Genomic DNA, 17,363 nt, shown 5'->3' with positions numbered 1-17,363 from the left:
ATCCCCTGGCCTTCCAGTGTCCTCTAAAAGAGCAGTGGTGGAAGGTGATAAAGAGTTGGTGCAGCACCTGAACAGATGCCTTCATCTGGAGCATAGCTAAATGGGAAGAGCAGATTTATTCTCACAGGATGCTTTCTGAGAACTTGAATAGCCATGAAATGACAACTGAATGTCTTTCAGGGGAAGGAAACTTCTCAAGGTATTTCCATCAGCCACATCTACTTGTTGCTCTTTCACTTAGTCAACGTTCTGCTGGTAGGTGTCCAGATCACAAACCAAGCTAGTCTCTCCCTTCCAACCAACACTGTCATCTACTTCAGCAGCAGTAATACAGCATGATTGACTGTCTTGTCCTTGGGAACACCCAGAGGTAGCAATCAACTTTGTGTGTTGAGTGAGAATGTCTTTATCCTCGCTTGAGGGCATGTATCCTACTGGAGCCTTTGTAGAACTCTAGGCTCAAGCTCAAATCGAATCATGTCTGAAAGATAAATATTCACGCACTTGTGAAATTATATTCTGCATAAAAAATAATGATCTACTCCAACTCCTATGCCTCCTTGACAACCTCCAGGTGCAGGTTTACATACTGGCTTCAAGTGCCTGGGGAGCACAGTGCGCTCACCACACAGATGTAGGAGGCTGAATCGCTGAGCTGGGCGGCTGTGATGTGCAGAGAGCTTTGCTTGGTGTCTGCATCCAGAGTTGCTATGTACCTTCCATTCGACTTTGTGTTCTCACTGAAAGTCATGATTGTCAGGGAAATGGGACCTTTCCCAGTATCTTGCTTATACCACCTTAAGTTGTTGAAGGGGCTCACTGTATAATTGCATTGAAGAGTGCAGTTCTTTCCCTCTAGGATGATCAGGGACTGAGGACTCTGCTCCACTTGGTTTTTGCCACTTCCCCCTATTCAGAAAGCAAAGTGAGATTCAAGAGATCCATTATTCAGTATTAATACTGTCTAATTTGCATCCCTTCCTTACTCCCCACAATGAATCCCAAGTGAAACAGAAAATGGTCCCGTTTTCTCCCTTCCTCCTATCCCAGTGGACTACACCTTCACCCCAAATCTTAAGAAAATATTCCCTTGACTTACTCTGTTAACTTTGCTAAAACTGTCCACTAACTTACTATAAAAATAAAGCCACAAAATCACCAAGCAGGCCCTCAGACGCTTCTTCATTTTTATTTTGCACAGATCTGCTCCCACAAGTTGACTTGTGTATTCAACATCTTCTCTTTTTCTAACACTAAACAAAAAGTTCCTCAGAGAGTATCCCTAGCCAATTAGAGACCAGGCTTTGCTCTCTTACACATACTGCACATTCACACCTGCAGGCTGGGCGAATGCAAATACTGCCATCTTGGGGTCAGAGCTACAATTGCTTAGAACTTCTGATTAAGCTTTTTTCCTCCTCACTATTTGCAACATAATATAGACGATAAACCCCTTTATGTCTATATCAGCACAGTAGATTAGTAATTTAGACATATATTTGAAGCTCTGCATTCTGGCTGTATGTGATATTAAATAGGAGAGTTAAACCTTAGCTTTCTCTTCTGAAAATAGGTAGGATAACACTTACCTAAATTTTTTTTGAAAGATTGAAAGATTGAAAAGAGATGATTCATGTAAAGGCTTGTTGTAGTGGCTAACATGAACTTAGCCTTCAACTGAAATATAAATTCCCTTAGGATAGGGACTTTTATCTGTTCTATCTCTGCTACATTGTCAGTTGCTAGAATATGGCCTGTCAGTAAATAGGCATTAATAAATTTTTATTGAGGGAATGAATAAATGATAGTTTTGTTCTGGTAATGACAGAGGTATTTTTATTATTCATTTTTAATTCAACAATTATTTTTAAATGCCTACATTTTCAGGTATGATGATAAGTGCTGAGAATAAGCAAAGTCCCTGCACACATGGGATTACATTCTAATGAGAGGAAAGAGAGTATTTGAGCATAGACGCAAGTGACTGGTAAGTGTTGAAGCTTTTGAAAATTCTCTTCTGATTGTTTCTATCTTCTCAGTGAAATAAGAAGCTTATGAACAGTTGAGAATGTTGATATATGAGGATTTATTTTAAGTTTCAGATTTAAAGCACAGAGAAGTTGAAAGAATGGAAATAGATATACCAGAAACAATTAAAAAAAAGTTGGTATATTATACTTGTATAAGCAAAGTAGGCTTTTGGAAAAGATTTGCTAGAGGTAAAGATTGTGTGATGGTTAATTTTTATTATCTATCCTGGTACTGGATAGGCCCCAGTACCAGGATATTTGGTCCAACATCAGTCTAGATGTCACTGTGAAGGTATTTTTAGATGAGATTAATATTTGAATCAGTAGACTTTGAGTAATGCAGATTTTCTGCATAATGTGAATGGACCTCATTCAATCAGTTGAAGGTCTTAAGGGAAAAATACTTAGGTTCTCCAAAGAAGAAGAAATTATGCCTCCAGACTTGTCTTCAAACTCAAACTGCAAAATCAATGATTCCCAGGTTGTCCAGCCTGACAACCTGCCCTGCAGAAGTTGGACTTCCCAGCTCCTAAAATTGCATGAAACAATTCCTTAAAATAAATCTCTCTCTATAGATAGATAGATACAGATATAGATATAGATATATACATATCTATATCAATACAGATAGATATATACAGGGAGTTGCATATTAGATATCACAGTCTTAAATCTGCATAAATCTAAATAATATAGATCCATTGTTTGTTTTATATGCTCTTGTGAACAGCTGCTTTCCTTTATAACGAGATTACTTTTTTTTTTAACTTTAAGTTCTGGGATACATGTGCAGAACATGCAGGTTTGTTACATAGGTATACGTGTGCCATAGTGGTTTGTTGTACCTATCAACACATCGTCTAGGTTTTAAGTCCCACATGCATTAGGTATTTGTCCTAATGCTCTCCCTCTGCTTGCCCCCTACCCCTCAACTGGCTCCGGTGTGTGATGTTCCCTCCCTGTGTTCATGTGTTCTCATTTTTCACTTCCCACTTGTGAATGAGAACATGTGGTGTGTTCAGTTTTCTTTTCTTTTTTTCTCTCTTTCTTTTTTTCTTTTTTTTTTTTTTTTTTTTCCAAACAGAGTTTCTCTCTTGTTGCCCAGGCTGGAGTGCAATTGCATGACCTCAGCTCACTGCAACCTCTGCCTCCCAGGTTCAAGCGATTCTCCTGCCTTAGCCTCCCAAGCAACCAAGATTACAGGCACACACCACCACGCCCAGCTAATTTTTTGTATTTTTAGTAGACACGAGGTTTCACCATGTTGGCCAGGCAGGTCTTGAACTCCTGACCTCAGGTGATCCACCCGCCTCAGCCTCCCAAAGTGCTGGGATTATAGACATGAGCCACTGCGACTGGCTGGTTTTTGATTTTCTGTTCCTGTGTTAGTTTGCTGAGAATGATAGCTTCCAGCTTCATCCATGTCCCTGCAAAGGACATGAACTCATTCTTTTTCATGGCTGCATAGTATTCCATGGTGTATATGTGCCACATTGTCTATATCCAGTCTATCATTGATGGGCATTTGGGTTGGTTCCCAGTCTTTGCTATTGTGAATAGTGCCGGATAAATATACATTTGCATGTGTCTTTATAGTAGAATGATTTCTAATCCTTTGGGTATATATCCAGTAATGGGATTACCGGGTCAAATGGTATTTCTGGTTCTAGATCCTTGAGAAATCGCCACACCATCTTCCACAATGATTGAACTAATTTACACTCGCACCAACGGTGTAAAAGCATTCCTATTTCTCCACATCCTCACTGGCATCTGTTGTTTCCTGACTTTTTAATAATCACCATTCTAACTGGTGTGAGATGGTATCTTATGATGAGATTACTTTTAAATATTGATGGCAATGGCATCGTAGTCCAAAGTAAGGGTTGATCCCCCAGAGATGCTTACTTCGCGAAAGGATCATGGAATCAGTCCAGCAAAGTCAAGGAAGAGAAAGAAAAGAAGACAGAGGTCAAAGAGAGGAGGAAGAAGGTGAAGGAGAGGGAGAGGTAGGAAGAAGAAATCTCAGCAAAAAAGACCTGTCTGTACTCATTCTGCTTAAGTTAGGGGCACTATATTTGAAATATAATCAATTTTCAACAACATTTTCAGAGAGCTATGATAATTTCTGCAGGGGATATAACTAAACATCATGAAGGAGCATACATGGTAACAGAAGAAAATTCAAAAATCTTCTTCCAGAACAATGACAGCATCCCAAACTTGAAGTAGCTGCAAATTTCAAGGCATTTCAACTAGTTGGAACTTGTCAGAACTCTAAAACCAAGTGTTGACTGTTTAATTTCTCCTCTTCAAAAAGAACAAAGAAGATGCCAAGTTGTCATTGTTTTCCAAAGCTGCTTGTCTACTTGTTACTCAGTGAACAATTCATGAGCATGATTGTCTACTGCTTTGTCTGAGTCCTCTCAACTGAAAACAACTGACAGATTTGAGATTACGGGCATATAGTTTACATTGTCTTAGATGACACCTCACTACACACTCTCATAGTTTATCTCTTTCTCCTTCTCTAGTAACATTCCTTCTATTCACATCATATTCCCATGTTTATTTCTAGCATGAGCTGAGTGATGACTGGCTACATATTACTCTCATATTTGGTAAGCTATTGGTATTATGCATCATTACAATAAACAATACATTTTGGATTTTTTAAAAAATGCTTCAGTTGAAAACCTTAGTAATGAAAAATAAGAAACATGGAAAATGGACAAATATTTTAAATCAATGAAGAAAAATGAGTCATTCAGAAAAGGATGTTGAGCATGAGTGGCAGCCTCAAAATGAACCAAAAAAAAATAAGAAAAATAAAAATCCGTGGACATCAACCTCATTTTTTACACACACACTTTTATTAAAAATTTAAATACAAAAAAAATCTGAAAAACTAAAGAAAATACAATATAAAATTTTACCATTTTGGAGTGGTATGGATTTTTAAGCAGGGCTTATAACTCACAATCCATGAAAAAAGTTTTTGATAAATTTGACTATATAGTATTTTTTAAATTCTGCATGACAAACAAGATCATAAATAAAGTCAAAAGGATAATACACTTTTTAAGAAGATAGATATACATATATATGATGGTTATATGACAAGTTTTCTTAATATAGAAAATGTTCTTCGAAATTTATATTAAAAACGCAATAGCAGATGATTTCTAGTCTCTGGTTTTGCATGTAAGGAGCTTTAAAGTTGCCACTCACTCCTAATAAGTAAAAAGCTGAACAGACTGAAAATTCAATAATTCATCTTGGATCCATAATAAAGGTGAGGACACCAGGCATACCACTGCCCCCAGGATTAGGCAAATAGGTGAATGCAGGGAATCGTGACTTACTGGAACAAAGACTCAGAAGCAGAAGCATTTATGGGAACCATTGCTGACGTAGGAAAACCTGAACTGTATTTTAAAAACTGTTTTAGGCTCAGAAAGGACAAGTCTGAGAGTCGAAAACTCCAGGAAGGCTGAGTCATGGGGTGGGGAGGCTGGGGCCACACTTTTATAAGTTTTATCTTTAGCAACTTGACCAGGCTTCCACAGTAAATATCACAGAAAAATCCCCTTGCACTTCCAGCACGGATAGGGGAAAAGGAATAATTCTGAAATACACTACAGCACTCTGTGCTTAGCAAAGTTCTGCCCTCCGGAGAAACCAGTTAACCAAAGCCCAACCTGCTGGGGTTTTATCAGAGGTTAACTGACCTGGTGGAAGAGAAATACCCAACTTCAGCCCACTCTACAATTCTTTCGCAGCTAAAGGGTGTGTGAGGAGTGAGGGAGACTAAAACACCGGAGAAGTTTACAGCCCAGAGGAACAGGCTCACTAAAAGACTAAGAACTAATTGTAGGCCTATAGAACACTTCCTCTCCCCACACACCTTACCACCACAGCACTAACAGTATATTTACAGCAGTTCCTTTTACCCAGTACATCGTGTCTGGCTATCAAGAAAAAATTACAGGAAATATTAAAAGGCAAAAACAATCTGAAGAGACAGAGCAAGCATCAGAGAAACACATCAGGGATGTTGGAATTATCAGACCAGGAATTTTAAAAATATGCTAAGAGCTCAGTAATAAGGTAGACAGCATGCCAGACAGATGGGCAATGTAACAGAGATGGAAATCCTAAGAAAGCACAAAAAATTTCTAAAGATCAAAATACTGTCACAGAAATGAAGAATATCATTGATCAGCTTATTAGTAGACTGGATACAGCCAAGGAAAGAATTTCTGAGATTAAGGATAGATCAGTAGAAACATCTAAAACTGAAAAGCAAAGAAAACAAAGACAAAAGAAAAAGTGGAAAAAAATCTAAAACCTTTGGGGCAACTGCAAAAAGTGTAACACATACATACGGGGAATATTGGATACAGAAGAAAGAGAGAAGTTAACCAAAAAAGATTGTTTTTAAACAATGACTAAGAATTTCCCCCCAAATAATGTCAGATACCAAACCACAGACCCAAGAAGCTCAGAGAACACACAGCAGGATATATACCAAAACAAAACAAAATACCTAAATATTTCCCTTTTAAATTATAGAAAATCATAGATGGGCTGGGCACATGCCAGTAATTCCAGCACTTTGGGAGGCTGGGGTGGGTGAATCGCTTGAGCTCAGGATTTAGAGACCAGCCTGGGCAACATGACAAAACCCCATCTCTGCAAAAAAAAAAAATACAAAAATTAGCTGGTAGTGGTGGCGCATGCCTGCAGTCCCAGCTACTCTGGAGGCTGAGGCAGGAGGATCACTTGAGCCCAAGAGGTTAAGGCTATAGTGAGCCAAGATCACATCACTGTACTCCAACCTGGGCACAGTGAGGCCGTGTCCCCACCTCCCCGACCACCAAAATAAAAGAAAATCATACATTAAAGAAAAAAAATCCTTAAAGAACCAGAGAAGGAATTATTTTTAAAAAAAATAAAGAGTGGAAGACAAAAATAAGAACAAGGGCAACAAATGACGTTCAGATTTGAAAGTCATTTAATGTAATTCATCACATTAACAGGCTAAAAAGGAAAAATCACATGATCTTATCAATGATGCAGAAAAGGCATTTAGGAAAATTCAACACCTAATCATAACAAAAAAAAAAAAACTCAGTAAAACAAGAATAGAGAAGAACTTTCTCAATACAGTAAACAGTATCTACAAAAACCTACAGCTAACATCATACCCGATAACGAGAAAACTGAAATTTTCTCACTGTGATCAGGAACAAGGCAGGGATGTCCCTTCTCTCAACTCCTTTTCAGCATCATACCAGGAGTCCTAGCTACTGCAATAAGACAAGAAAAGAAAAGCTATACAGATTGAGCAGGAAAAAATAAAACTTTCTTCCCAGATGACAAGATCATCTACTTAAAAAATCCAAAAGAATTGACAAAAAGAAAACTCCTGGAACTAATAAGCAATAGTAGCAAGATGTCCTGGATGCAAAGTTAACATACAAACTAAGATATATTGTATACATGTATTTATTATTATATACATTATATACATATTCATTTTCTTATACACCAGCAATAAACAAGTGGAATTTAAGCTAAAAACATAAAACAATTACATTGGCACCCAAAAGGTAAAATATGTAGGTATAAATCTAGCAAAATACGTACAAGATTTACATAAAGAAAACTATAAATCTCTGATGAAAGAAATCAAAGGACAACTACAGAAATGAAGAATTCCATTTTCATAAATAAGAAGACTCAATATTGTCCAAATGTTTATCCTTCTCAGCTTGATCTACAGGTTCAGTGTAATGACAATCAAAAGCCCAATAAGATTTTTGGAGGGACACTGTTGAACTCTTTTTACAGCTGATATGGAAAGGCAAAAAACCAGAGTAACAAACACAATTCTGAAAGACATGAATAAATCAAAGGACTGACATTACCTAATTTCAAAACCTAACATAAAGCTACATTAATTAAGAAAGTGTGACATTTATGAAAGAAGAGACAAATAGATCAATGGAACAGAATAGAGAACCTATAAATATACCTGCATACACAAAGTCAACTGATTTTTGATACAGGAACAAAGGAAATACACTGGGGCAAAGATAGTCTTTTTAACAAATGATGCAGGAACAACTGGATATCCACAGGCAAAAAATATATATACATATGAAAATGAATATAGACACAGACTTTACACTCTTCAAAAATTAACTCAAAATGGATTATAAACCTAAATGTAAAATGCAAAACTATAAAACTCCAAAAGATAATATAGAAGAAAACCCAGATGACTTTGGGCATGGGAATGAGTCATTAAATGCAACACCAAATGCATGATCTATGAAAGAAATCAATAATAAACTGAGCTTCATAAAAATTTAAATTTCTACTCTGTAAAAAACAATGTCAAAAAAATGAGAAGAAAAACCAGAGAGTGGGAGAAAATAATTGCAAAAACACAAAAGGATTGCTATCCAAAATATACAAGAAGCTGTAAAATTCAGTAATAAGAAAACAAACGACCTGATTTAAAAATGGACCAAAGACCTTGACAGACACTTCACCAAAGAAGATACACAAATAGCAGATGAACATATGAAAAGATGCTTCATATCATATGCCATTGGGAAAATGTAAATTAAAACAATGAAATACCCTGACACATCTATTCCAATGCCCAAGTTCCAGACCTCTGACAACACCAAATGCTGGTGAGCATGTGGAACAATGGGAAATCTCATTTATTCCTGGTGAGAATGCAAAATGGTACAGCCACTTTAAGAGACAGTTTGGCAGCTTCTTACAAAACTAAACATAGTCTTGCCATATAGTCCAGCAGTTGTGCTCCTTGGTAATTACACAAAGTAGTTAACAACTTATTTCTACACCAAAACCTGCAAGGAGATATTTATACCAGCTATATTCATAATTGCCAAAACTTGGAAGCAACCAAGATGCCCTTCAGGAGGTAAATGGATAATAAAATGTAGTATATCCAGACAATGGAATATTATTCACTACTAAAAATAAATAAGCTATCAAGACATGAAAAACACTTAGAAACCTTAAGTGCATATTAGTAAGCAAAGAAATTGATATGGTTTTGTTGTGTCCCCACCCAAATCCCATCTTGAATTCCCACATGTTGTAAGAGGGGCCCAGTGGAAGGAAATTGAATTATGGGGGCAGGTTTTTCCCATGCTGTTCTCATAATAGTAAGTCTTACGAGATCTGATGGTTATTATAAGGGATAGTTTTTCTGCACAGGTTCTCTTTGCCTGCTGCCATCTGTGTAAGACAAAACTTGCTCTTCCTTGCCTTCTGCCATGCTTGTGAGGCTTTTCCAACCACATGGAACTGTAAGTCCAATTAAACCTCTTTCTTTTGTAAATTTCCCAGTCTTGGGTATGTCTTTATCAGCAGTGTGAAAACAGATTAATACAGTAAACTGATACCAGGAGTGGGGTGCTCCTGAAAAGATAACCAAAAATGTGGAAGCGACTTTGTAACTGTGTAACAGGTAGAGGTTGGAACAGTTTGGAGGACTCAGAAGAAGACAGGAAGCTGGGGGAGAGTTTGGAACTTCTTAGATACTTGTCGAATGGCTGTGACCGAAATGCTGATAGTGACATGGACTGCAAAGTCCAGGCTGATGAGATGTCAGATGGAAGTGAAGAACTTCTTGATAATTGAAGCAAAGGTCACTTTTGTTATGCTTCAACAAAGAGCTTGGCCACATTGTCTCTCTGCCCTAGGGATCTGTGGAACTTTGAACTTAAGAGTAATGATTTAGGGTATCTGGCAGAAGAAATTTCTAAGCAGCAAAGTGTTTAAGATGTGGCCTGGCTGCTTGTAACAGCCTATGCTTATATGTGTGAGCAAAGAAAGGACCTGAAACTGGAACTTATATTTAAAATGAAAGCAGAGCATAAAAGTTTGGAAAATTTTCAGCCTGACCATGTGGTAGCCAAAAGTCAGAGACATTTTGCATAGTCATTTGAACCATCTAAAGTTATTTTTCCCATGTACATAAATTATTTATTTTGTATAGTTATTAGCTCAGCTAACTAATAAGATCTAAATAGAGTCCTCTGGAATAAAATTAAAAGGTAAGAGAGAAACTGAAGCAGGATGATCATGAAAAATGAAATATTCAAAGTCAAGGTATCTTCAGTGTCAATTTTTATATCAGTAATCTGAATAGTTCAATTTCTTTGTAGCCTGTGAAACAGGGGATCTTGCATACCATTCTCTTACTCTCACTTTTTGTGCATAAGGACCCTTATAAAGAGCAAAAATGTACTCCTTATGGGTCAATAAACTGACTGATATGTGTTAAACACCTTCAATAGACAAGCAAAAAGAAATCTCCAATATTTGCAAAGATGCCAAGATAGCTGCAATTAAATCAAAAACTTCTTCCTTTTGCCATTCTTTATCTTCTCATAGCCCTGGCCACCATCTACTGCTCCATCTATTACTCCCCTTCTGTAGAAGAAATGGCTTGAAAGACATTGGGGAAGCTATAAGATTCCTTTCTCACACCAATCTACATAGACAAAGTTTCATCTCAATAGTTTTCATCTTCAGACCCTGAACACTACCTATTCATCTTAAGTAATGTCTTAGTGAGAAAAAGCCATCTTGCTGAGATATCATGGAAACTAGAAGTCTCTATTGCCATAATATCTCAGCAAGGTATCTTTTAGGCATAAGTCATTTTTTTAAGACAGAATATCACTCTATTGCCCAGGCTGAAGTGCAATGGCACAGTCTCAGCTCACTGCAACCTCTGTCTCCCAAGTTCAAGTGATTCTCTTGCCTCAGCCTCCCGAGTAGATGGGATTACAGACACCCGCCCCCATGCCCAGCTAATTTTTGTATTTTTAGTAGAGATGGAGTTTACCAGCCTGGTCTCAAACTCCTGACCTCAGGTAATCCACCCACCTCCGCCTGCCAAAATGCTGGAATTACAGGCGTGAGCCACCATGCCAGGCCATGAGTCATATTTTTTAGGGATTAGTCACATTTTTGGGCAAAACCAGTCTATGCATGTCATGTAATTTCCCAAAATAGAAACTAAAAATGTTCCATCTTCCTTTTCCATATATGTGGTCACATGTTCTACTCTCTCCTCTTCCATTATTTCTTATATTTCTTTAATATTAATGATTTTTAAATTTTTACTTATTTTTATTTTTACTTTTTGTAGGTGCATGCTAGGTATATATATCATGTAGTACATGAGTACATGAGCTGTTTTGATACAGGCATGCAATGTGAACTAGTCACATCATGGAGAATAGGGTGTCCTTCTCTTCAAGCATTTATCCTTTGTGTTACAAACAATTCAATTACACTCTTTTCGTTATTTTTAGATGTACAATTATTATTGACTATAGTCACCCTGCTGTGCTATCAAATGGTGGGTCTTACTCTTTCTAATTTTTGCTACTCGTTAACCATCCCCATCTCCCCTCGCCACCCCACTACCTTTGCAGCCTCAGACCACCCTCCTACTCTCTATGTTCCTGATTTCAATTGTTTTGAATTTCAGATCCCACAAATAAGTAAGAACATGTGAGGTTTGTCTTTCTGTGCCTGGCTTATTTCACTTAGCATAATGATCTCTAGTTTCATCCATGTAGTTGCAAATGACAGAATCTCATTCTTTTTTATGGCTGAATGGTGCTTTTGCATATATGTACCACATTTTCTTTATCCATTCATCGACTCATGAACACTTAGGTTGCTTCCAAATCTTAGCTATTGTGAACAGTGCCACAACAAATGTGGGGTACAGATATCTCCTTGATATACTAATTTCCTTTCTTTGGGTATATACCCAACTATATCACATAGTAGCTCTATTTTTAGTTTTTTAAGGAAACTAAAACTGTTCTCCATAGTGATTGTACTATTTTACATTCCAATCAATAGTGTATGAGGGTTCCCTTTTCCTCACATCCTCGCCAGCATTTGTTATTGCCTGTCTTTTGGATATAAAACATTTTAACTGGGATAAGATGCTATCTCGTTTTAGTTTTGATTTGCATTTCTCTGATGGTCAATGATGTCAAAAAGCTTTTCATATGCCCATTTACAATTTGTACATCTTCTTTTGAGAAATGCCTATGCAAATCTTCTGCTTATTTTTTTAAACAGATTATTTCATCTTTTCCTATAGAGTTGTTTGAGTTCCTCATAATTCTGGTTATTAATCCCTTGTCAGATGGGTAGTTTGCAAATATTTTTCACCACTCTGTGTATTGTCTTTTCACTTTGTTGATTGTATCTTTTGCTGTGTAGTGTGTTTTAACTTGATGTGATCACATTTGTCCCTTTTTACTTTGATTGCCTGCGCTTGTGGGTTGTTGCTCAAGAAATTTTTGCCCAAACCAATGTCCTGGAGATTTTCCCCAGTGTTTTCTTGAAGTATTTCCAGAGTTTGTGATCTTAAATTTAAGACTTCAATCCATTTTGATTTTATTTTTGTATATGGTGAAAGACAGTGGTTTAGTTTCATCCTTCTGCACATGGATATCCAGTTTTTCCAGCACCATTTGTGGAAGAGACTGTCATTTCCCCAGTCACATCCCCAGTGTATGTTCTTGGCACCTTTGTCAAAAATGAGTTCACTGTAGATGTGTGAATTTGTTTCTGGGTTCTCTATTCTGTTCCATTGGTCTATGTATCTGATTTTATGCCAATACCATGCTGTTTTGGTTACCATAGCTCTGTAGCACACTTTAAAGTCAGGTAATATTATTCTTCCAGTTTTGTTCTTTTTTTAATGATAACTTTGGCTATTCTGCATCTTTTGTGGTTCTATGTAAATTTTAGGATATTTTTTCTATTTCTGTGAAGAATGTCATTGGTATTTTCATAGGGATTGTACTGAATCTGTAGACTGTTTGGGGTAGTATGGATATTTTATCAATATTAATACTTACAGTCCATGAACATGGAGTATTCTTTTGGTGTCCTCTTCAATTTCTTTCACCAGTGTTTTATACTTTTTATTATAGAGATCTTCACTTATTCGATTAAGTTAATCCCTAGTTATTTAATTTCATTCGTGGCTATCATAAATAGGATTACTTTTTTATTTCTTTTTCAGATTGTTTACTGTTGACATATAGAAACACTACTGATTTTTGTATGTTGATTCTGTATCTTGCAACTTTACTGAATTTTTAGTTCTAAGGTTTTTTGTGGAGTCTTTAGGTTTTTCCAAATATAAAATCATATAATCTGCAAACCAGAAGAATTTGACTTCTTCCATTTATAATTCTTTTTTTCTTTAAGAACCTATTATTTCTTGGGCAGAAGCTTTCCTAAGAAATCACCCCATTTTGCCCCAGCTGAATGTATACCCCATTCAGGTACATAGTAAGCATTTGCAACCTCATCTGTCACATCTGTGTCTGTAAACATGCTATTTCCTTGGATGGCCTGAGACAAGGTCAGGAGGCTACATTTTATACAGGGATGAACAGCTAGACCATTTCATTTATCTCGAGGTTGTATACTTTTTAAATCACAAATTTCAAACAAGGTTGAAGAACTATGGTGTCATTCTGTTTTCACTCTCATTGTTAAAGTATCTGGTGTGAGGCATTTCTACTTTTAGTTATTCTATCATGTTTTAGAGTTTATTTAGATGGCTTTCACACTAAGAGTGCCTGGGCTGAGTGGTGGGCAACAACAATAGTAGAGTAGTTCCTGGTGCCTAACCAGAGTGGATCACAGTGGCTAACACTCAGCAGCCGGGCCCCTCGTGCTGCTCAGAGTTTGTGCTCAGCTTCCCCTGCAGTCCCTGTCACTGTGTCACTCAGAGCACAGAAGTACACAGCTGAGTCTGACTCTTGAACTGAGTCTTTCTCCAAGTGGAAAGAAGTGGTTTCTTTGCGGTATGTGGCTTCAAAACCTTTGTTGCTTTCCTTGTCATTGTCCTTCATGGCTTTCAGGAGGAGCTGTGGACCTTCTCCAGGATATTGGACATACCAGAAAAGGGAAGGGTACTGTGTGCTTTCATAGGAGCAGTTCACAATCAGGGAATTCCCTTCAGAGAGGAGCACTTGGCCTTCTGTCTGGACCACTGAATCTCCATTGATTCCCCCTGAAAAAAGTAAAATAAAATAAGTTATACCAAGTTACCTTAGACATGATCTGAGCTGTACCCCTTAGAGAAAACTGTGGTTACATATTAGATCAACATAATGGAACAAAAGATTCTAAGTTTTAAGTGTCATTTTACTTACCAAACATTAAGAATAGTGCAATCGCTTGTCCTGGAAAAGAGTTCATTTTTAGACCCTCTGGGGTCCTTGGGTCTTGTCTTCTTAGTGTGAGGAAAGGTTAAGGTCACACTGAAGGGATGAGTATCAGCAGGAAATGTGAATGTGTTAGGAAGATGCACCCCCTTGTGGGCAAGATTGTAAATTCAAAAGATTGTTGACTGTTCTCTCAAAAGTCCATTCTGTATCTTCACTTCCGGCTTTTTTTTTTTCTAAGACACCTGTTAGCTGTCTGATAGTTCTTTGTATATCTAAAGAATAGTTGGTCTTTTTTATAATCCTATTTCTTACAGCACACTGTCTGACTTGCAAGTTCTTTTCATACCATGACATTTCTGAGAATAATTCATTTTACTTTTTCTTATGTAGCCATCTTTGCCCACCCCATGATCCACTAAAATATCATATAAGCAGGTTTTTAGGGTAAAACTGGAAGAATGTCAGTAGCACATGTTTAATTATTAGTAGATTATTTGAGATGACAGAGACAAGTTTTTTTTCACTGCTGTATTCCCGTACCTAGTACAATGTCATACACTCAGCAGGTGGTTAGGAAATACTTCTTAAATACACAAATGCATGAACAAATGAATGGTCTTTGGTTAAGGAATTGCTACTACTTGAAATATCATATTGCTTCACATTTAAGGCATCAATTACAGAAACACAATAAATTCTTTTCAAAGAAAAAATGAAATTCTATCTTGTATATATATATTGATTAAAAAGTAAAGAACATATAACTCTTAGTAATGAAAAATATAGTCATTAAAGTCATTGAATCCCTATAAAATTAGCTGGCATCACTTTCTTCTCCTGTAGGAGAAGAAATGATTCCCAGATAATGTGACTGGCCTATGTGCATGAGGCAAAATGTTGTGATATGAAACTTTTAATGGACATTTAGCCTTGATTATATACCCTCTACCTATGTCCATCCACGAATACTATTGACCAATAGTTATTTTTACCACAGGATAAGATGCTTAAATAATTTAGATTTGCCTCAAAAGACCAAAGAATAAGCTGCATCTCAGCTTCCAGGATTGGTAGAGACACGTCTGCTGATGTATAGAATCATAGCAAGGATGACACTTCTCTTCATGTAAGAGTTAGTTGGTGGTCATCTTTAAAATACAGATTTGGAGATCTGTTCACTTACAGAATCAAAATGTTCAGAATCAAGGTCCTGGAAGTTAAAAATCTCCTCAGGTGTTTGTGATACAGCCAGTGTTGTACACATTTGCAAAATAATCTTTGAGAACACTGACCTAAGCAGACAGACAAAGTATCAGTGAAGCACTTCTGGGATCAGCATGAGGAAAAAACTCCAATCTTCACAGATTCTCCTTTCACAGTAGTACTGAAGTCACAGTAGCTAAAACAAATGCTGTTTACTCTCACTATTCTTGTCTAGTCAATTTATAATAAAAATCTCTGGATGTTCCCAGGACAGACTTGGTAAGAAGGATGCCGTTTATCTGTCAACCCACTAACATTTATCTTTGAACCTGGAAGCCTTCCATTGTGCTTCCTGAAACGTTCACTCTCCCTGAATTCAGAAACAGCAGCTACATGGTCCTGCAGCAAGGTGTAAATATTAACAAACTCTAAACTTGGGAAGCAGATTTAGATCTGGATATTATTTGGGTCTATACAAAGGCTCCCCTCCTTTTCCCTCTTACCTTGTGTCAGATCTCTGTGATCAAGCTGCATCTTCCTCCTTTTCCTGGTTGTTTTGGCCCATTCATCTAACTGAGTCTACCTGAAGGCTAAGCAGAAATATAGAGTGAGCAGTTTCACTGTCCCTAAATTTCTTTACTTTTTCCAAGGAAACCTTGTCCTTAGTATTGTAACCACCCTGCATTCTTTTGAGGGAATCTATTTTCCACACCTAGTGTATTAGTCTATTGTGGCATTGCTAGAAAGAGATACCTGAGTCTGGATACGTTATAAAGAAAAGAGGTGTAATTGACTCATGGTTCTGCAGACTGTACAAGAAGCATAGAGGCTTTTGCTTCTGGGAGCCTTGGGACGCGGAGGTTGCTGTGAGCCGAGATCGCGCCATTGCACTTCAGCCTGGGCAACAAGAGTGAAACTCCATCTCAAATAAATAAATAAATAAATAAATAAATAAAATCACGTGTCTTGTAAATGCCCATTTGTTCTTTTAAAAAATCGTAGAAAGCAAACGCCTTCTGGAAATGACTCTTTGAAACGAAAGCTGTTAGACCAGCTCTAGAAGTGACCCCAGGAGCAACACACTACCACGTTCATTCAGTGGGTTAGAGGCCATGGAGCAGAAGGCAGTGAGAATGAGGAGAAGGTTCTATTCCAGACTGGTCATGCTTAGGAGACATTTTCATATTATAACCACTGTTTTAGGTGTGCATTTTATTCCTCACTACTGTATATATTGTTGATAGTACTAAGAAATTTTTTGAAATATCTTGTCTTTCTTTTTATTTTATTTATTTTTATTTATTCATTTATCACTTTAAGGTGTGGGGTACATGTGCAGAATGTACAGGTTTGTTACATAGGTATACATGTTCCACGGTGGTTTGCTGCATCTATCAACCCATCATCTATATTAGGTATTTCTCCTAATGCTATCCCTCCCCCAGGCCCCCTCCCCCCAACAGGCCCTGGTGTATGATATTCCCTTCCCTGTGTCTATGTGTTCTCATTGTTCAACTCCCACTTATGAGTGAGAACATGCGGTGTCTGCTTTTCTGTTCCTGTGTTAGTTTGCTGAGAATGATGGTTTCCAGCTTCATTTATGTCCCTGCAAAACACATGAACTCATCCTTTTTTATGGCTGCGTGGTATTCCATGGTATATATGTGCCACATTTTCTTTATCCAGTCTATCATTGATGGGCATTTTGGTTGATCCCAAGTCTTTGCTATTGTGAACAGTGCTGCAATAAACATATATGTGCATGTCTCTTTATAGCAGAATGATTTCTAATCCTTTGGGTGTACACCCAGTAATGGTATTGCTGGATCAAATGGTATTACTGGTTCTAGAT

The 17,363-nt window shown here is 37.3% G+C and overlaps 1 gene segment (V, D, J or C); it reads right to left on the bottom strand.

Moving 5' to 3' along the window:
* Positions 1–13,816: 13,816 nt before the first annotated feature.
* On the bottom strand, positions 13,817–16,045 carry LOC105536821. The segment is given in 2 exon segments: positions 13,817–14,151; positions 16,015–16,045. Coding segments are annotated over 2 exon segments (366 nt in total).
* Positions 16,046–17,363: the final 1,318 nt, after the last annotated feature.

Source organism: Mandrillus leucophaeus, unplaced genomic scaffold, assembly GCF_000951045.1.
Source record: "Mandrillus leucophaeus isolate KB7577 unplaced genomic scaffold, Mleu.le_1.0 Scaffold163, whole genome shotgun sequence".
Taxonomy (NCBI): Eukaryota; Metazoa; Chordata; class Mammalia; order Primates; family Cercopithecidae; genus Mandrillus; species Mandrillus leucophaeus.
Note: the sequence above shows the minus strand (reverse complement) of the source record. Positions and strands in the feature narration are given on the sequence as shown.